The 22,912-nt window shown below is 39.6% G+C and overlaps 1 protein-coding gene across 1 annotated transcript in view; it reads right to left on the reverse strand.

The window, feature by feature from the left end:
• Positions 1-22,912, reverse strand: part of CDH17 (cadherin 17) — a gene marked incomplete at its 5' end in the record, with an annotated part of 83,390 nt that overhangs the window by 48,482 nt on the left and 11,996 nt on the right. Inside the window, 6 exons of the mRNA XM_007453239.1 lie at positions 3,330-3,480; positions 3,792-3,923; positions 7,871-8,070; positions 8,178-8,336; positions 10,515-10,653; positions 11,599-11,733. Coding sequence (XP_007453301.1) covers positions 3,330-3,480; positions 3,792-3,923; positions 7,871-8,070; positions 8,178-8,336; positions 10,515-10,653; positions 11,599-11,733 — 916 coding nt within the window. The remainder of the gene's footprint in view (positions 1-3,329; positions 3,481-3,791; positions 3,924-7,870; positions 8,071-8,177; positions 8,337-10,514; positions 10,654-11,598; positions 11,734-22,912) is intronic.

The raw sequence follows: 22,912 nt of genomic DNA on the forward strand, positions 1-22,912 counted from the left end.
AAGAGTGTCTTGCTAACTTCTGTGATTGTTTGGTGTCTGAGCAGCCCTGTTCTGGACCTTTCCCCCGGCAAGGGAGCATAACACAGAGGACACTGTCCTTCTCTCACCACGGAGGAAACCTCCAGCTCTCAGAGGCACTGTGAAGGCTGTTGACGTCAGTGACAGGGAAATTCCAGTAGCAGACACCACTCAGTGGGAGCAGAGAACTTATGAATGAGCCAGGAGTCAAAGAAGTGCCATGTCCCTGAGTGACAAAGGCCAGGAACAAGTGGCAGCCCAAACTGATTCAGAGGTACATACAGCAACTCTTGGGCACTCAGAAATACTTTAGGGAGGTGGGGCTTTTACGAGAGGACAAAGTTCCTGTATGAACACAAAGGTCTTGGTAGCAGGTGGGATTTCAGAATTAATGTTGTTATTGCTGAGACTTGGGGACATGAGTCCCACAAGATTTTGGCCAATATAAGACACCAAACAGGAGAATATAAATATACTAAGGAAAAATTGAGTATTTTATTGAGCTAGACAGTAAGCCCCCAAAAGGCAGGGACATTTTTTGTACCCCTTTGGGCTACATATAGAGAATAGACTCAATCTGTATTGATTTATAAGAATTCCTGGTCCATTAAGTCCACAATTCAAGACTTTGTGAAATATTGTTACAAAATAAATTCTCACTTTTGGAGATGCAAAGAGCATGCTGCATCCCTGAACAATTTGTTTTACCAGCAATGACATCCTCAGCAGCTTCAGAAAACTAGTACTGGCCTCCTCCCAAATAAGGCAGGCAGCCTCTACGGCGGCTCCCAGCAATACCCCCAACCCTGATACTGATGCCTTGGTGTAACCTCCTCCTTTTGAGTGCGAACTGGGCCTAGTGACTCATTTCTAATGAATATAGCAAAAGTTATGGGATGTTACTTTGAGATTAGTTATAAGAAGACTGACTTCCATCTTTTTTTTTTTTTTTTTTACGGTACATGGGCCTCTCCCTGTTGTGGCCTCTCCTGTTGTGGAGCACAGGCTCTGGACGTGCAGGCTCAGCGGCCATGGTTCACGGGCCCAGCTGCTCCACAGCATGTGGGATCCTCCTGGACCGGGGCACAAACCCGTGTCCCCTGCATCGGCAGGTGGACTCTCAACCACTGCGCCACCAGGGAAGCCCCTGACTTCCATCTTACTTGCCATTTTTTGAGCTCTCTCCCTTTCTCTTTCTCTCTCTCTCTGAATCAAAGGCACTCACCTCACATCTAGATTCTGAATAAAAGGCATGCACCCCATATCCAGATTCCTGACTTCCAGAAACTGTGAGATAATAAATGTTTGCTGCTTTAAGCTGCTAAATTTTGGGACAATTTGTTATGCAACATAGATGACTGATACACTAAATGTTAGGCCCTGTGCAAAGAGACTTGAGGTATCATCTACAAAGGTCTTCAAATGTCTTCTGCCTTCATTCAGCATCACAGATCATCCCATATTTTCAAAAAGGGTGATGCCATAGGTGTTTCTTGGCTATTGTCACACATTTCATTGTTACTCCACTGTCACTTTAGAAGATTCTTCCTTAAAATTAACTGAAATCCTTCAAACTGTCATTTAATACTTCCCGTTGTAAGAATAACTGGAATAAATGAAAAACAGAAGACCTAAGCAGAACACACTGACAATAGATAGCCTACATATGACTCTTGACAGCAAGAAGGAAAAAAAGTGAGCATTGAGCACTCAAGCCATGTGAGCAGTGTCCACCAAGACAGCACCCACTGTGTGAAAAGTGTGTGGAAAGAAGAGTAAAGAGATCAAAAGAAAATGATGAGAATGCCCATGAGGCAGGTGAGGATCTGCCTACAAGGGCAGCCAAGCCCTGGGAATGGTAGTCATGAGAGCCTGCTAACCCTGTAAGCCCCTGAAACTTACATGAAACAGACAAAAACATTTCAAGCAATGCCAGCCTGCTCAGCCAATGGGCTCAACACCAAGGGGTAATAGACAATAGGTGTCCCAAATCCAGCAAAGTCATAAAACTCCCAGAAATCACAGTGCTCTAATAGTAGTCATCCCTGTACAAAACTAAAGCTATCCTGGCACAGTACAAGGAAACAAAACAGGTCAAGAACAAAAGGACAAAGATAGGATTTGAACTTCGTCTTCCAGCCTCATGAGCTATTATCAGCTTCCTAGAGAGGGACAATCAAGGGTCAATTGCAGGATATCTGACATTGGGTGTGAATGTTTGTTTAACTTATGTAGCAAGTTTGATGGGATTTTACCTGTCACTGAGTTTGTTGAAGGCAAATAAGAATCTATGGAGAAACCTTGCAGGGGCTTCCCTGGTGGCGCAGTGGTTAAGAATCCGCCCACCAATGCGGGAGACGCAGGTTGGGGCCCTGGTCCGGGAGGATCCCATGTGCCACGGAGCTACTGAGCCCGTGTGCCACGACTGCTGAGCCCACGTGCCACAACTACTGAAGCCCATGAGCCTGGAGCCTGTGCTCTACAACAAGAGAAGCCACCACAACAGGCATGCACACCGCAACGAAGAGTGGCCCATGCTCTCCACAACTGGAGAGGGCCCACGCACACCAATGGAGACCCAATGCAGCCAAAAATAAATAAAATAGATGAATTATTTAAAAAAAAAAAAAAAAAAGAATCTGCTTGCCTATGCAGGGGACACAGGTTCGAGCCCTGGTCCGGGAAGATCTCACATGCCGCAGAGCAACTAAGCCCGTGTGCCACAACTACTGAGCCTGCGCTCTTGAGCCCATGAGTCACAACTACTGAAGCCCGTGTGTCACAACTACTGAAGCCTGCTTGCCTAGAGCCTGTGTTCCACAACAAGAAAAGCCACTGCAATGAAAAGCCCTCACACCACAACCAAGACTAGCTCCCACTCGCTGTAACTAGAGAAAGCCGGTGCACAGCAATGGAAGACCCAACGCAGCCAATAAATAAATAAATAAAATCTAAAAAAAAAACCTTGCAAAGAGATAACCTTATACATGTATACAGGATACTGGTGTAAATGGTTACAGTGATAGTGGTAGTGGTAAGGGTGGCAGTAGTAGTAGTAATAGTAGTGGCAGTAACAGTGCTAGGAGTAGGGGTAGTAGTTATAAAATGTCCAATTTTGAAAAACTCTTCCCAGATATTGCTTGAAATTAAATACTATACCTATGTGAGTCCCAAAGTCTAGTCTACCTCTATGCTGTGCTGGGCATGGACCACTGATCCCCAATCAGGTTTACCTGCCCACCTTTTACCTGACAAAGAGGAGAAAGGGATTACAGAGTTAACATAGGGAGGACAGATACACGGTTTCTTACCTATTTGTTCATTCTCCTGGACCTCAAGTACAGTCACTGTAGATGGACATGTAGGTGGATTATCATTAATGTCTTTAACTTTCACTTGAATTTGCAATGGAAATGCGAGTGGTTTTCCATGCTCATCGCTTGCAACAGCATAAAAAACATACTACAATGAGATCAGAGTTAAGATGTGAATCCTTCATCCCCTTTAAAAGGCAGAGAAAACAACTATTTCAATGCTCTTTCATTTATCCCCTTATCATCAATTCGCTTAGAATTGGGAAATGAGAAAATATAAAATGGGCTGAATTTGGGAGGGTATTTTCATGTCTTTGAGAGCAATAATGCACTGAGGTTCAGAACACAGTTTGGGGGATATTGGTGGGGGGCTGGGTGTTAAGTAAAATCGTTTCTGCTCTCAGATATCCATGGACCCAGGATCTCATCACCTGTGAAACTCCTACTAATATTACTCACTGCATCCTTTTCTTCTCGGTCCAAGGGCTGAGTCACATAGATATCTCCTTCCTGGTTGATTAAAAATGGGAATTTTGGTGGCTTCTCCTTGTCCACTAATGAATATAGTGCCCCTGGCTCATTCCACCGCACCTACAGGGCCCAAAGTGAATTGTTAGGAAAGATACATCCAGACAGAGAGAACTGGAAAGGAAATAAACAATTTTCTGGTTCTCGATTTGAAATTTCTGACAACCTTGTTTAGATGTCTGTGGTTTCTTATAACTACTAAATTACATTTTTCGTTTTCAGCTTAAAATAATCCTTCCCCTTTTTTCTCCTTTGTACTAAGTTATATTGCTCCAAATAAGCACATAGGGGTATTTTGCTTCTCTAAAGCAATTCTTTGTGAACCCTCTAAAGAGTTTGTGGGTTGTTCTTTTGAAAGCTCGAATGTGAAGACTTCATGTCATGAAACACCAATTTAAGAAACAAAATGTACTTAGTAGCGGCATTATCTGAGCACTAAGCCATGATGGATGCCAAGCTCCCAGAACTCACCAGTGAAGATGATGAGACACTTTCAGTTCTTCACCATGCTATTATTTAAGCAAGACAAATGACACATAAATAAAGAACATTCCTCCCCTAAGTCTTTAGTCTTAAAGACTTCAGGGATAAGAATATTTGCCAACAGACTTCCCTGGGTGCGCAGTGGTTAAGAATCTGCCTGCCAATGCAGGTGACACGGATTCGATCCCTGGTGAGGGAAGATCCCACATGCTGTGGAGCAACGAAGCCCATGCACCACAACTACTGAGCCTGCACTCTAGAGCCCACAAGCCACAACTACTGAAGCCCGCACACCTAGAGCCCATACTCCACAAAAAAAGAAGCCACCTCAATGTGAAGCCTGTGCACCACAACAAAAAGCAGCCCCCACTCACCACAACTAGAGAAAAGCCCGCGTGCAGCAACAAAGACCCAACGCAGCCAAAAAGAAATAAATTAACTAATTAATTACTTTTTTAAAACAAAGAATATTTGCCAACTCCTAGAGTTGTTTTGTAAACAACTTGGCAAAAAAAATCAATAAAGTGGTGCTGGGAAAACTGGACAACTACACATAAAATAATTAATTTAGAACACTTCCTAATACCATACACAAAAATAAACTCAAAGTGGATTAAAGACCTAAATGTAAGGCCAGACACTATAAAACTCTTAGAGGAAAACATAGGCAGAATACTCTATGACATAAATCACAGCAATATCCTTTTTGACCCACCTCTTAGAGAAATGGAAATAAAAACAAAAATAAACAAATGGGAAAGGAAACCATAAACAAGACAAAAAGACAACCCTCAGAATGGGAGAAAATACTGCAAACCAAGCAACTGACAAAGGATTAATCTCCAAAATATACAAGCAGCTCATGCAGCTCAATATCAAAAAAATAAACAACCCAATCTGAAAATGGGGAGAAGACCTAAATAGACATTTCTCCAAAGAAGATATACAGACTGCCAACAAACACATGAAAGGATGCTCAACATCACTAATCATTAGACAAATGCAAATCAAAACTACAATGAGGTATCACCTCACACTGGTCAGAATAGCCATCATCAAAAAATCTAGAAACAATAAATGCTGGAAAGGGTGTGATGAAAAGGGAACCCTCCTGCATTGTTGGTGGGAATGTAAATTGATACAGCCACTATGGAGAACAGTATGGAGGTTCCTTAAAAAACTAAAAATAGAACTACCATATGACCCAGCAATCCCACTACTGGGCATATACCCTGAGAAAACCATAATTCAAAAAGAGACATGTACCACAATATTCACTGAAGCACTATTTACAATAGCCAGGACATGGAAGCAACCAAAGTGTCCATTGATAGATGAATGGATAAAGAAGATGTGGCACGTATATACAATGGAATATTACTCAGTCATAAAAAGAAACAAAATTGAGTTATTTGTAGTGAGGTGGATAGACCTAGAGACTGTCATACAGAGTGAAGTAAGTCAGAAAGAGAAAAACAAATCCCATACGCTAACACATGTATATGGAATCTAAGAAAAAAAATGGTTCTGATGAACCTAGGGGCAGGACAGGAATAAAGACACAGAAATAGAGAATGGACTTGAGGACACGGGGAGGGGGAAGGGTAAGCTGGGACGAAGTGAGAGAGTAGCATGGACATATATACACTACCAAATGTAAAATAGATAGCTAGTGGGAAGCAGCCGCATAGCACAGGGAGATCAGCTCCGTGCTCTGTGACCACTGTAGAAGGGTGGGATAGGGAGGGTGGGAGGGAGGTGTAAGAGGGAGGGGATATGGGGATATAAGTGAATATAGCTGATTCACTTTGTTATAAAGCAGAAACTAACACGACATTGTAAAGCAATTATACTCCAATAAAGGTGTTTGAAAAAAAAATCAGTAAACTCAATAGTAAGACCTGTCTACTTGCTACAGAGAGAGCCTGGCCTATCTGATAGTCTAGTACTAATAACAACACGTACTGAGGGTTTTACGCCATTCCAGAAATAATTCTAAACACTTTTATATGTTATCTCATTAAATCCTCAAACAGCCCCATGAGGTAGAGACTATTGTTATCCCCACCTTATAAATGGGGAAACTAGGGCACAAAAATTTAAGTGACTTGCCTATAGTCTTACAGCCATTTGAAAGTTCCACACTAAACTATTCTCTCAAACCAGCTTGGGAAGGGTATCCCTTTCTAGTTATTTAAGCACACCATCTGTCCAAGACAAAAACCATGTTCTTAGTTGTAAGTGAGCTCCTTTGATGCCCTAAAAATTCAGCCTAAGTTCTCTCTTGAGCTGTCCCCCTCCATTCTTATTCAGTTTCAAGCCACTCAAAGTACCTTCCCCAGGCCTAGGTATTGGGTGTGGCTCTTTAGATTTTCTTTTCTTTGACAGCCCTAAGTGAAAACAAGTGTATGTGTTCTTTTTAGCATTTACAAATCCTTATGAAGGTAACCTAAACAATAAACAGGAAGACTTTAGTAAAGGAACCCAATCTGAAATTCTCACGGTAAAGAGTCCTGACATAGTTTCTTAGCTGGTAAAGCAGAATATTTCTTGCTTTCATTCTTTTTTTTTCCTCTGAAAGTGAAATTCATTAATTCAACGTTTAATAAATAAAAATCCTTTTAAGTTAGACAATAGATATGGTGGGATAGGCCATTCCAGGACCCCTTAACAACAACAGTGTCATCTAAAAAAAATTAGGGCTACTACAGACTACAACTCCTTCATAACATTAATACCTTTTATTCACTTCCACAGATACTAATTACTTTCCACAACAACCCAAAGATCTGTTATTATCCCCGTTTTATTGGTGAGAAGTTGGGGCTCATAACAGCTTATCTGCTTCTAAATCCAGTGCTCTCCCACTAACTCACAGCTTTTGCGCCAAGAAACTTCCTGATCAGATCTGGGTGAACCCCAGAGTGGATTTCCAGGAGCTAAAGAAAGAGGAGGGGGCTCAGGATGAACACCAGCCATAGAGGTGGGACCGGGGGAGGGTTTGGATGGAGGGGAGAGGTACCCACAGGAGATGGAGTTGGCAGGGGTGGGCTCCAAGGGTAAAGGTCGTCTACTCAGCTTTTACACTTGACCAGTCTTATCTCTGTTCCTCAGCCTGTGATGGGTTGAGTCTTTCGCATAGAGATTTTTCCCAAAGGAATAACAGCCTTTCAAAAATAATTTGCAGCCCCAAATTTGAATCATGTACATGTACCTTATACAGCCCACTCTAGGGCAGCCATATCCTACACTCTTGACAGGGAACAACAGTATTATCTACTTGGAAGGTGAAGGTGAGTGAAGTTCTCTTTTAAAACTCATATATATATATACACACATATATATATATGAATCCAAGTTGTAAAGTCCAGAGTTTACCCATGATGGCAAACTCCAGAGACTTGAGGCCAGACACCTTGTCTATTTAGTTTGCTTCATAATGATGCTATGCAGAAATGTCAGTGAAGACCATGAGGGTGGGCCCCTACAATGTGAGTGCTGATTGACTGGCATTCCTTGGGCACTACCTGAGTGATTTTAATGGGGTAAGGATTAGTTGAATTTTCTTCAATCTCCACTGGTTCTGGTGTTTTCCAAATATTCTCCTTCACCATAATATCCACATATGTGCTGTCACTAAAGGAATGCTCATTCTGGCCTCCCATGTCCTTCACTGAGACCACCAGGTTGTAGGAAGGATTCTTCAAAGGATCCAGTTCCTGGGATCCTATGGGAAGTAGAAGAGAAAAGAAAAGGAAATGTCTCTGAAGGTGATACAGATCTAGGTCCTTTTTACTGCCTCAGAGAGTCATATGAGGGCATCACTTAACTTACCTTCTAGAGTAAGTGAAATTGCCCCCGTTTTGTTGTTGATCTGAAAGTACATGACATTGTTGACCTTGGGAAGCTGCATGATAATTTGATAAATAAGCTGGCCATTGGGTGTGGTTGGATCATCCAAGTCTGTAGCATTGACATACATAAAGGGCTTTCCTGTTTAACAAAATATACCCAGAAAAAAAAGATATTAATTGAAACCCAAACCAACCACAGACACATTTGCCTTCTAAGAGGCAGAAATAGAATGGAGGAAGGTGCCATAATTCATATCAGTGGTGGAATAATTCTTTATTCTGCCCCTTTCCTCTAGGATGAGGTTTCTTAAAGTATGGTCCAGGGACCTCTAGAGGTCTTTGAGACTGTTTTTAGGGTCATACATGTGTGAAAGACCCATTCAAATCATAACATAAGGGCTTCCCTGGTGGTGCAGTGGTTGAGAGTCCGCCTGCCGATGCAGGGGACACGGGTTCGTGCCCCTGTCTGGGAAGATCCCACGTGCCACAGAGCGGCTAGGCCCGTGAGCCATGGCCTCTGAGCCTGTGTGTCCGAAGCCTGTGCTCCGCAACGGGAGAGGCCACAGCGGTGAGAGGCCCGCGTACCGCAAAAAAAAAAAAAAAAAAAAAAAAAAAATCACAACATAATTTGATGGATTTTAGCATAAAGGAGTATCCCAGAAAAGGCATTAATATGGTTTCAGATTCTACATTGAAAATAGCATTTAAGAAACCACCACTTCTTGAGTTTTGGTCTATTATCAAAGAATATCCACAGTTATCTGAAGCGTTATTAGACTATTTACACTGTGCAAGGAGAGTTTTTCTTTAAATGTTTCAACCAAAACAGCATATGGCAACAAAATGAATGCAGAAACAGAAATGAGAATCCAGCTGTTCTCAATTAATCCAGACATTAAAGAGATGTGCAAAGATTAAAAGAATGCCATTCTTCTTAACATTCCTTTTGTCTTTGAAAATAGTTATTTTTATTAAAATATGCTTATTACTTTAAATCAATCACTAAATAAATGTTTTTTAATTTCTCAGTTTCAATTTCAAATACAATAAATATTGATAGATATAACCAGTGACGTATTGGAGTCAACTCGTGAGACCTAGTTGAATTTTCAGAAATTTTGTGAGCCAATTATTAACACCAGTGGTAGCTTAAAATAGGTTATGGTGAGAGTACTTATACCACAGAAATTGACAAATTCTACAAATCAGGGTTTTTTCTCCCCGGAGAGACAGCTATTAAAATTTACTAGCACACCACTGGATATAACCAAAAGTTCCTTGGAGTCCACAATAGTTTTTATGAGAATACAAGGGGCCTGAGACCAAAAAGTTTGAGAATCACTGAATTAGATAAACCTTATTGGTAAAGAATAAGACCTGGAAGATTATTACTTGGCAGAGTTTAGTGGTGAGCCTTCGGTATGCAACCTCAGGGACAGAGACACGTGAAATTGCTCCACATAATAAAGTGGAAGGAATATTCTTCCTGAGTTATTGGAAGTGGGCATTAAAGAGTGAGAGATAGCGATTAAGTGACACAGAGGGAAGTTTGACAGTGAGTTGATGGAAATGGCCAAAAGTCTTTCTGAGAACTCACAGTCTAATATTCATGTTTATTTTGTGCACTGTTATGACATGATGCTCCTTCATTCCTCTAAATCTTCAGTAAAGCCTGCCACACACACCTATGCTTTGATGAGGGGCTTTTGTAGAAATGAAAAGTAAAAGAGTGAAGGGATGAGTCATAGCTAGGAGCTGAAGTCAGAGAAGAAAAAGAACTGGAAGCCAGCAGTGACCATGAGAATGTGGATTTCTGGGAGGATGTGGGAGAGTAAGCTTACCTTTCCAGAGTGTTCTAGAGTGTTCTAAAGCTGTAAGGCATTCTAAATTCTCACCCTAAAATGGTGATTCTTAACTAGGGGTGATTTTGCCCCCCAGGGGACATTTGGCGATGTCTGAAGACATCTTTGCTGTCACAATTTGGAAGGGAAGTGTTGCTCCTGGCATCTGGTGCATTGATAGATGTCAGGGATGCTGCCTAACATCCTATAATGCACAGAACAGCCCCTAACAAAAAAAGAATTATCAGCCCCAAGATGTCAATAGTGCCAACGTTGAGAAGTTGTGTCCTAGAGCAGTGGGGATAATAAAACAACTCCCAGAGGATTGCTGTGAAGTTTAAATAAGATAAATAAAATTTAAATAAGATGGTAAGTACTTAATGAATGCTAGTTACACATGTTAGCCACACAAATCTGCCCCTCTGTCTGTTACACTTCCATCTTTCCACAGATATCTCCAGGCTCCTGCCTATTACCTGGGCGAGAATTCTGCCTTACTGAGCCTTCATACTTTGGCTGGAGAAACACAGGTCGATTGTCATTGATGTCCTTCACTTCTATGGTGATGGGGACTGGGCCCTCCACTGTATTGCCATGAGCATCCAGGGCTGAGACCTGATGTTGACAGGAAAAGAAAACCTCCTTGGTGAGTCTAGACCTCATATCACACACTCAAAATCACTTGAAAGAAATGAGCCCAAATAACCAATAACCTGGTCACTACAGGGGAGAAAGACACCCATAAGAGCCCAAATTGGGAGCTGCTAAAATAGAGGCCCTATCAGTTAAACCAATCTAATCATGACTGTGTTTTTCCAGCAGTTGGGTTGGCTGGACACGGGACATGCTTTTTTTCTAAATAGTTGGAATCAGTAAAATAAGAACACTTTGACCCTTGAGGGTATGAAAATATGTCCTGTTACAGAGGCATTTTAGTGGTTGATCTGCAGAGCGAGTAGTAAAATTTAAACAGAAAGCTTCTGGCTTGCTGTTTTCCCCACAATTAGCTCTCTATCATTCAGATAGAGGTACAAACCATGAAAACTAAGGGGGAAAGAGAGAGAGAAGGGTCTCTCTAGGCAGCCTCTGACTTTGGTCATTGATTACTTCTGCTTCTTGGAAGGCCCAAAGGAGCTCCATCTAGTACCAGTGCCGCCTTCTTTGTGGGTCCAGAGCCCACCCAACAGCCATAGGCAGACACCAGTGAAATATCAGAGAAGTACTGGCTAGTTTTGATCCAGGTGCCATCATTTTGATCCAGGTGCCATCCAGGTTTCCACTCATTTGGATGAGTAATGCCATCTAAGAGCCTTAGCAATATAAATTGGGTTACTCTGGTCATAAAGCCTAAAAAAGAGGACACCTTTGCCACACGCCTCTCTAGTTGTTAAAAAATAAAATTAAATTTAAAAAGACAAATGAGATTTGCAAAGCATGTCATTAGTGTCAGGAGAGCTGAAACAGGATTCTGTGCTAGGAAAGAAGGCGCCAGTGATACTTCCAGGACAAAGAGTGCTCAGAGAGATTAGAGTTAGTGTCCTTTGTCTGGTCTCAGTTCACCTGGAGTGTGTGAACAGCTCTTGCTTCCCTGTCCAGGGCTTTGCTGTGATACAGAAGTCCATCTGGTTGTATCTGAAATATGTCATCTGTCTCCCCAGTTAGATTGAAAGTCACAGCAAGAGGACTGGCCTTAAACTGGGAAAAAGCAAACATTAGATTAGGTTGTAAGGAAAAACAATGTTGTAGAATTTTAGTAAGTCACCAATTTCAGGTAACGTTTTCATTTGTACAATCACTAAAATAAGAAATTCTAAGCTTTTAAAGTGATACATTCTAAAAGTCTGCTTGAACGTTAGCTATGTACATTCAAAATACATTTTCCTCAAGAAACAATCTGTGACATAATTCAGTACATTGACGAAAGCCAATAGATGCTTTAAATTGTAGCTAAAGTTAGATGAGATTTTTCTGGGAATATCGGAAAGCTATAATACTACTAGCTTTTAAGTAACATTAAAAAGGGTAGCTTCATTGCTAGGATAAAAAAGATGTCATTTAGTACTTCTACAAATTGTGACAAAGATTAAAAGACATTTTAATATTAAGGAAAACAACTTAAAAGTGGCTTTAATTGATAAAGTTCGATATGACAATCTCACTTACTTTTTCAGAAGTAAAGAAAATACCAATGATTATTCATGGGATAGCTATAATACTTTTAAGACCACAAAATAGAAAATTCACATAAAATAAAGCAGATGTAAAAGTTGTTCAACCTCATTAATAATTTTTAATATATTTTTTATATTAAAAAAATAAAAACTAATCGTCAATGTTGTAAAGGATGTAAATAAACACACATATTATTGATGAAAATATAAATTAGTATAATCCTTTTGGAAATAACTTGAGGCATAAAATGTTTGTAGCCTTTGATAGCAAATATTACTAAATATAATTTATTCTAAGGAAATATTTTTTAAACAATAAACTGCATGCTTGTAGTATAGTAGCCTACAATACTGGTAAAGTTGAAAACTCCTAAATGGTCAAAAAAAGAAAGGTATAAAATTATATAACACATAAACTTAATGAATTTTAAGCATTAAAATGTTCATTCTATAAATTATGAATCAGCAAAAGAACAATGATATGGTGTAAAGTAACAAAAGGAGAACATGAGTAAGTCTAGACAATGATTGTAACAGTACCAAGTGTATTCATGTCGGTTGGCAAGAAATGGAATTTAAAAAAAAACCAGCTGATGTGTTACATGGGTAGAACTGTGGCTTGCAAAATCCAAGGACTGTTTATTTAAGAAAATTACTGACTATCAGTTAGAACCAAGCTTTGTAGTTGCTTTGACTTGCCCTAATTCCATCATCCTTTCTCAGGATATGCAGTGGCCTTGAAAACCAACAGCCTCACAACCATGGTACTATGTAGGGGGTAGAAGGAGTTTGGAGTTTCCCAGAAGTCCTGTCCCCAAAGAACTGATATTATCTAACCTATCTGGAAGCTCCCTGGAAACACCTACTCATGCAGCTTGTCTTTATTTGACCCAACTCAGAGCTCACTCACTGCAAACAATTTTCTTCCTGGGGAATTTGTTGAAAATAATCATCAGCAGTTGCTTAACACTGCAGCTGCCTGAGACAGTGATAACAGTTGATGCAAATAAGGCTCTAACTAAAACACTTAAGGTAAAGCTTGAGAATGAGATGTCCCTTGCAGGGGCCAGGGGAGCATCAAAAATCTCCAATAGATTTCTGGGAGTCTAAAAGGCCACATTCATAAGTAGAGCTGTGCACATGCCCAGGAAAAACATTAGAAGGCCCTAATCTCTCACCTCTGACTGACCTTGAGGCTCTGTGCAAGCAGGAAGTAAAGGCTAAGGCAGAGTTGTAAACTGTTTGCCACATCTTTGAAGACGTACCCAACAAGTACACAGAGCCTGTTGGCAAAGGTTGGAAGACTTATTGATTCTAGGCTTGTAAGGAAATCTTAATTCAATCATTAGCTGAACACTAAGCTAACCAAACAGACTTCAGTGGCTACATATGGCAAAGAATACAGACTTTACAGAATTAATTCAGGAAAGTCATTAAACAAACAAACAGCAACAACAACAAATCCTGGGAAGACAATGGGATATGACTTCTGGCATTGCCACATCATATTATTTATAAAGTCCAGTTTTCAACAAATGATTGTGAGACATGCAAATAAAAGAAAAGTAAGGCCCATATATAGGAAAAATAGCAGTCAACAGAAACTGTCCCCAAGGAGGTCTAGATGTTAGACTTACTAAATAGGATTTTAAATTAACTATTTTAAACAGGTTCAAAAACAAAAGGAAACTATCTCTAAAGAACTAAAGTATGATAATGTCTCACCAAATAGAGAATATAAATAAAGACATGGGAATTATTTTTTAAAAAAACAAATAAGAATTCTAGAGTTGAAAAGCATAATAACTGAAATGAAAAATTCATTAGAAAAGACCCAACAGTAAGTCTCAGCTAGCAGGAGAAGAATTTGTGAATTTGATAATAGATCAATTGAGGTTATCCATCCTGACAGAAAGAAAGAAGAAATATTAACAGAACCCTAGAGACAGATGGAACATCATCAAGCAAACATGCATAATGAGAGTCATAGAAGAAAAGGAAAGAGTGAAAGGGACAGAAAGATTATTTGAAGAAAGACTAATCAAAAACTTCCCAAATTTGAGAAAAACATTAATCTATGCTTCCAAGAAGTTCACTGAACTCAAAATACAATAAACTCAAAGAGACTCAAACTTAGACTCATCATAATAAAACACAAAACAAATAAACAGGGACTTTTCTGGTGGTGCACTGGTTAAGAATCCACCTGCTAATACAGGGGACGTGGGTTCGATCCTTGGTCCAGGAAGATCCCATGTGCTGTGGAGCAACTAAGCCCACATGCCACAACTACTGAGCCTGTGCTCTAGAGCCTGCGAGCCACAACTACTGATCTGCGTGACACAATTACTGAAGCCCATGCACCTAGAGCCCATGCTCCACAACAAGAGAAGCCACTGCAATGAGAAGCCCACACACTGCAACGAAGAGTAGCCCCCACTCGCCGCAAATAGAGGAAGCCCATGTGCAGCAACGGAGACCCAATGCAACCAAAAATGAATAAATTTATTAAAGAAAAACAAAAAGAGAATTTGGAAGTGCAGAGACTCATCACATATGAAGGATCCTCAATAAACTGAACAGCTGATTTCTCTTGGAGGCCAGAAGACAGTGAAATGACATATTCAAAGTGCTGAAAGGAAAAGACTGCCAACTAAGAATTGTATATGCAACAAAACTATCCTTCAAAATCAGGGTGAAATTAAGCTATACTACTATTAGAACAAACAAACTTTAAGATAAAAATTATTACTAGAGAAAAAAAAGGATATTCTATACTGATACAAGGGTCAATCCATCAAGATTCTATAACAATTATAAACATATATGCACCTACCAACAGACCCCAAAATACATGGAGCAAAAACTGACAGAATTGAAGATAAAATATACAATTCAACAATAATAGTTGGTGACTTGAAAACTTCACTTCACTTTCAATAATGAATATAACAAACAGACAGAAGATCAACAAGAAAATAGAAGACTTGAAGAACACTGTAAACCAACTAGAAGCTAACAGACATCTATGGAACACTCCATCCAACAAAATCCTAACACACATTCTTCTTAAATATACATTAAACATTATCCAGGCTAGATCATATGATAGATCACAAAACAAGTCTCAATAAATTTAAAGCATTGAAATCATACAAAATATGTTCTCTAACCACAATGGAGAAACTAAAACCAAATAGCAGGAAATGTGGGAAAACCACAAATATATGGAAATAACAATACACTCTAATAACCAATAGGTCAAAGAGGGAATTAAAAGGGAAATTAGAATATACTCTTAGATGAATGAAAATGAAAACACAGCATACCAAACTTTATGGGATACAGATTAAGCAGTACACGGAGGCAAATCTATAGCTGTAAATGCCTATAAAAGAAGAAAATCTCAAATCAGTAATCTTCTACCTTAAGAGACTAGAAGAAGATGAATAAACTAACCCAAAGCAAGCAGAAGGAGATAAAGATTAGAGTGGAAATTAATAAAATGGAGAATACAAAAACAAAGGAGAAAATCAGCAAAACCAAAAGTTGGTCTTTTGACAAGATCAACAAAATGGACAAATCTTCAATTGGACTTACCAAGAAAAAAATAGACACAAGAGGGACTTCCCTGGTGGTCCAATGGGTAAGACTCCCTGCTCCCAATGCAGAGGGCCTGGATTTGATCCCTGGTCAGGGAACTAGATCTCGCATGCATGCCACTACTAAGAAGTCCACATGCTGCAACTAAGAAGCTCGTGCACCGCAACTAAAAAAAAAAAGATCCCACGTGCCAAAACTAAGACCCAGCACAGCCAAAATAAATAAATAAACAAATAAATATTTTTTTAAAAAACACAAGAATCAAACAACTAAAATCAGGAATGTAAGAGGGGACAGTACTACCAAACTTACGATATAAAAAGGATAAAATAGAATACTATAAGCAATTGTTTTCCCACAAATCAGACAACCTAAGTGAAATGGATGAATTCTTAGATAAAAACTACCAAAATTGACCAAAGAATAAGTAGAAAGTCTGAATAGAACTATAACAAGTAAAGAGCTTGAGCTAGTAATCAAAAAAATTCCCACAAAGTAAAGTCCAGGACCAGGTAACTTCACTGGTGAATTCTACCTAACAAGTATGGGAGAATTAACATCAAACCTTCACAAATGCTTCCAAAAAGTAGAAGAGTATGGAATACTTCCCAACTTATTCTATGAGGCCAGTGTCACCCTTATATGCAAAACAGAAAAAAAAAAAATAACACAATAAAACTACAGAGCAATATCTCATAAATATAGATGCAAAAGTTTTCAACAGAATACTAGCAAACTGAATCCAGCAACATATAAAAAGAATTATATATCATGACCAAGTGGAATTTATCTCAGAATACAAGGCTGGTTCAACATATGAAAATCAATTAATTTAATACCCCATATTAATAGAATAAAGGACAAAACCAGATGAGTATCTCTAGAGAGGCAGAAAATCATTTGACAAAATCCAGCATCCTTTCATGATAAAAAAATACACAACAAAGTAGGAATAGAAGGTAACTTCCTCAACCTAATAAAGGGCATCTAAGAAAAACCCACAGCTAATATTATACATAATGGTGAAAGACTGAAAGCTTTCCCTATATGATCAGGAACAAGATAATGATGCCCAATCTTGTCACTTCTATATAACATTGTACTTGAAATCCTAGGCAAGAGAAAGAAATAAAAGTCATCCAGATTGGAAAGAACTGAGTAAAATTATCTCTATTCACAGACGACATGATCTTACATATGGAAAATCCTAAGGAATCTAAAAAAGTTTTACAGCAAATAAACAAGTCCAGTAAGGTTGCAAGATAAAAGATCAATATACAAAAAAAAAAATCAACTGTATTTCTATACACTAGCAAAAAGAAATCTGAAAATGATGTTAAGAAAACAATTCCATTTACAATAGGATTAAAAGGAATAACATACTTCAGAATAAATTTAGCCAGAGAAATACAAGATTTGTAAACTGAAAACTGCGAAACATTGTTGAAAGAAATTAAAGATCTAAATAAATGGAAAAAACATCCCGTGCTCAAAACTTGAAAAACTTAATATTGTTAAGATAGTACTATTCTCCAAGTTGAGATACTAATTCAACACAATCCCTAACAAAATTACTTTTGTCTTGTTTGTAGAATTGACACGATGATCCTAAAGTTTATATAAAAATGTATAAGGCCCAGAATAACCAAAACAATCTTGAATAAGAAGAACAAAGTTGGGAGACTTAACACTGCCTGATTTCAAAATTTTCTACAAAGCTACAGTATTCTAGAGAGTGTGGCACTGGCATAAGGACAGACATATAGATCAATGGATTCAAAATCAGGAATACAGAAATAAACTTTTGTATTTATGGTCAAATTAATTTCTGACAAAGGTGCTAAGATAATTCAATGGGGAAAAAATAGTGTTTTCAACAAATGGTGCTGGAACAACTGGATATCCACATGCAAAAGAATGAAGTTAGATCCCTACCTCTCGTATCATGCACAAAAATTAACTAAAAATAGACCAAAGGCCTAAATGTTAAGAGTTAATACTACAAAACTGAGAAGAAAACACAGGCATAAATCTTTGTGACTCTGGATGAGGCAAGAGTTTTTTAGATGTTATAGCAAAAGCACAAACAAAAAAGAAAATAAATTGAACTTCATCAAAATTAAAAGCTTTTGTGCTTCAAATGAACTATCCAAAAAGTGAAAAGTAACCTATAGAATGTGAGAAAATATTTGCAAATCATGTTTATGATAAGGAACTTTATGCAGAATATATAAAGAGCTCTTACAACAATAAAAAGACAATTCAATTTTAAAAGAGGTAAAGGATTTGAACAGACGGTTCTCCAAAGAAGATATACAAATAGCCAATAAGCACATTAAAAGATATTAACATTAGTCATTAGGGAAATGCAAACCCAAACCACAGAGAAATATCACTTTACTCCACTAGGATAGCTATCAATACAATAAAGAAACAGATAAGTAACAAGTGTTGGCAAGGATGTGGAGAATCAGAACACATACAATGCTGGTGGGAATGTAAAATGGTTCAGTTGTTTTGCAGAACAGTTTTGCATTTATTTAAAAAGTTAAAAATTGAATTAACTATGTCCCAGAAATTTTACTCCTAGGTATATATCCAAGAGAATGGAAAACATATATCCTCAGAAAAATTGTACATGAATGACCATAACAGCATTATTTATAATAGCCATAAATCAAATGATATCATCAAATGATAACTGGATATTCAAAATGTATTATATTCATACAATGGGATATTAATCAGCCATAAAAAAAGGAACGAAGTACTAATACCTGCTACAATATGGATGAACCTTGAAAACATTACGCTAAGTAAAAGAAATTATACACAAAAGGTCACGTTACATGATTCCATTTACATGAAATGTCTATAAAGGAAATCTCTAGAGACTGCAAGTCGATTAGTGTTTGCCAGGGGCTGGGAGAGGAGAATAGGGGGTGACTGCTAGTTGGTACAGGGTTTCTTTGAGGCTGGTGAAAGTGTTCTGGGATCAGATAGTGGTGATGGTTGTACATTTTTGTGACATATTAAAAACCACTGAATTGGACATTTTAAAAGGGTAGATCTTATGATATATAAGCTATATCTCACACATTACAAAGCAAAAAGAGGCCATCCTACAGCGACGTCCTCCGCCCCCGCAGGTGGGTCCACCCAAACAGCGGAGCTGCCGGCGTGGTCGCAGGCTGGAGGCGGGCCCGGGGCAGCGCCGCCGCCGGCCGCCCCTCGCTCCGGGCCCCGCCGCCCGCGGACGCTGATACCCCTGCTGGAGTCTCCCGGGGCCCTCAGCGAGTCCCTCTGGTTACCCTTCGGCCCACGTGGGTCCGGGCCACTCCACACCAGAAACTGGGCGGGACCGCGCAGGGGGTCCCAGCGCCGGTGTCTGCCCAGACCTCGCACTACGACCTCCTCGGAGAGCCTCTGCCGCCCTAAAAGTGCCAACGGTGGTGCGTGCGCAGGACACAGACTGGGGCTCCGTTTGGCTGCCTGTTTATGAAACATTTCAGAAGCCAGAAGAAAATACATTGTTGAGAACGCAGCGAAAGCAGCTTTTCTTGAAAAAAAAATGCACAGAAACATCCTGAGGTATCAGTGCTCAATATATTTTCTGATCAAGAGTGCAACAGGGCTTCCCTGGTGGCGCAGTGGTTGAGAGTCCGCCTGCCGATGCAGGGGACACGGGTTCGTGCCCCGGTCCGGGAGGATCCCACATGCCGCGGAGCGGCTGGGTCCGTGAGCCATGGCCGCTGAGCCTTTGTGTCCGGAGCCTGTGCTCCGCAACGGGAGAGGCCACAACAGTGAGAGGCCCGTGTACCGCAAAGGGAAAAAAAAGTGCAACAGATCAGTCATTACAATAGCAGCTTCTCTTGCTGAGTTATGCAATTCCATTTTGGCTGCCTGCCTGGAGGCCTTCCAGTCAATCGATTTGGAGGTTCAAGAGGGGATCAATCCTTGCCTGGGAGCAGTGGACCTGATTCCCATTTACCCTCTCTCTGGTGTTAGAGTGGAAGAGTGTGAAGCTGTGGCTAGAAGCCTTGCTGAGAATCTGGTCCATCGTGTTCCTGGCTGCAGTGTGTTTCTCTTTGGTGAGGCTGACCTGCCTGAGAAGTGCACTCTTGTCCAGAGAAGGAAGCAACTGGGCTGATTCACAAGGAGGGATTTCAGTGTTCTTAAACCTGGCCTGGAAGCTGCACCTGCCCGAAGATGTGGTTTAACAGCTTGCTTCCGGGCATTGTGACAGTTGCATTGGAACAAAATTGGAATTTCAGCTTTGCAGTGAGGAGATTCATGCTGCCGCTAGAGCAGCCGAGAGCCAATCTACGGGAGGCAGGAGCTGAGCGAAACCACAAACTGAGAAACAAACTTTCACGTCAGGCATTGTAGCTAGCCCGTATGTGATGAACTGCAATGTTACCAAAGATGATATCAAGACTTGGCTCTGGGAAAACAGATCGCTAGTGCCATTCGGGGCTCAAATGTGAATGTATGAAGGGTGTCCAAATGATGGCTTTTCCTCACGAAGGGAAAATGGAGATAGCTTGCAATGTAGAGAGTTTTGAAGATCAAGAAGTTACAGAAATCTCAGAAGGCTCTCAACACATGGCTTACAGTGTCCTTGGGGACCATTTTTATTATGTATCTCCTCATTACATAGAAGCTCAAATTAAGAAATTGACAAGTGATCGGAGAATTGGTACTACAGGGAGAGCATTAATTGGATTTACACCCCAAGAGTGCAAGAACTGTGCTGAATATGCTATTAAGGAAGGTATTGGGGAGTTCTGGAAGATACACGGAGGCATTTTCATGTGACCCAATCTAAGGCTTCTTTGAAATTGTAAGGAAAAAATATCAGCCATTACAAAGTTTTCTTTGGGCCAGTGAAGACGAGTGGAAGATCTGAGAGCTTGGTTCCAGCTGTGAATTGGAAAACTGGAAGCCTTCTCTGTCCAGTGACAACAACAAGTGTTTATAGATTGTCCACAGTGACCTTATGATATTTCTAGTCGTCACTGAAACTTAGTGCAATCCTCCTCGTGTCAAGTGCATGCACTTGCATGTACTAGAAGCCCTCTTGAATGAGCTGCGTAAAATGGCCATCGTTGCTGAATCATCTTTAATTACCATGAACAAAACTAAAAACGGACTCAATTTATTTGGTATTCCTGACCTCTTTATTCCAAAGTCCTGTATTCAACTCTCATTTTTTTAATGTGAACTTTTAAAAATCAAGTACTAAGCAACTAATAAATGGGGAGAATTATAAAATAACATTACTCCTTTGAAGCAAAAAAAAGAGAGGAAGAAAAATAATTACCTATCTGAGATATGTATCATACTATCCTTAGATCTGGAAGCCCCTGAGAGTACAGAGCTGGGGATAGTTGAAAATCCTCAGTGAGAGAAGTCTGTAGGTGTTTAGGTTTTTTCTTTCTTTCTTTCTTTCTTTTTTTTTTTTTTTTTTTTGGAGGACATGTTAATAACCCAAGGATCAACCTCATGGGGCAAAAAGCTTGCTTTGTTTCTCCCTGACTTCAGGTAAGAATATTTCAAATGATACAGATGAAGGAACTGGGGCAACTCCTTCCCACCACTGTAATAAAGAGCTCAAGGTACATCTTACCAAGGCTGGGTTTTCCACATAAGAAGATGGAGAGAGCACGGTATGCTATTTTTTTTTTGTATATGCCAGATTTTACTTTATTTTTTTGCTATGTAACCTACTTTTTATTTTGGCCTTTTTTAAAATTGAAGTATAGTTGATGTACAAAACTACATAAATTATAGGTGTACAGGGGAGGGGGAAGGGTGAGCTGTGATAGGGCGAGAGAGAGACATGGACATATATATACTAACAAATGTAATGTAGATAGCCAGTGGGAAGCAGCCGCATGGCACAGGGATACCTGCTCGGTTCTTTGTGGCTGCCTGGAGGGATGGGATATGGAGGGTGGGAGGGAGGGAGACAAAGAGGGAAGAGATATGGGAACATATGTATATGTATAACTGATTCACTCTATTATAAAGCAGAAACTAACACCATTGTAAAGCAATTATACCCCAATAAAGATGTTAAATAAATAAATAAATAAATAAATAAATAAATAAATAAATTATAGGTGTACAACATAGTGATTCACAGTGTTTAAAGGTTATATTCCACTAATAGTTACTACAAAATACTGACTGTATTCCCTGTGCTGTACAAGACATCCTTGTAGCTTATTTATTTTATACATAATGGTTTGTACCTCTTAATCCCCTACTCCCATCTTGCCCCTCTCGCCTGCACTCCCCCCACTGGTAACAACTAGTTTGTTTTCTGTATCTGTCTTTTCTTTGTTGTTATATTCACTAGTTTGTTTTACTTTTTAGATTCCACATGTAAGTGATATCATACAGTATTTATCTTTCTCTGTCTGACTTATTTCACCAAGCGTAATACCCTCCAAGTCCATCCATGTTGTTGCAAATGGCGAAATTTCATTCTTTTTTATGCTGAGTAGTATTTCATTGTGTGTGTGTGTGTGTGTGTGTGTACATAGATAGATAGATAGATAGATAGATAGATAGATGACAGATAGATAGATTACATCTTCTTTATCCGATGGACACTTAGGTTGCTTCCGTATCTTGGCAACTGTAAATAATACTACTATGAATATTGGGGTGAATGCATCTTTTCAAATTAATATTTTCATTTTTTTCAGATATATACCCCAGGAGCGGAATTGCTGGGTCATATGGTAGTTCTATTTCTAGTTTTTTGAGAAAGCTCCACACTGTTTTCCTTGGCTGCACCAATTTACACTCCCACCAACAGTGCATGAAGGTTCCCTCTTCTCCTCACCAACATTTGTTATTTGTGTTCTTTTTAGTGATAGCCATTTGACAGGTGTGAGGTGATATCTCATTGTGGTTTTAACTTGCATTTCTCTGATGATTAACAATGTTGAACATCTTTTCATGTGCCTGTTGGCCTTTTACATGTCCTCTTTGGAAAAATGTCTATTCAGGTCTTCTACCTCAGCGGACATGGCTCACGGGCCGAGCCGCTCCGCGGCATGTGGGATCTTCCCAGACTGGGGCACGAA

This window comes from Lipotes vexillifer, unplaced genomic scaffold, assembly GCF_000442215.2.
Source record: "Lipotes vexillifer unplaced genomic scaffold, Lipotes_vexillifer_v1.1 scaffold1038, whole genome shotgun sequence".
Lineage (NCBI taxonomy): Eukaryota > Metazoa > Chordata > Mammalia > Artiodactyla > Lipotidae > Lipotes > Lipotes vexillifer.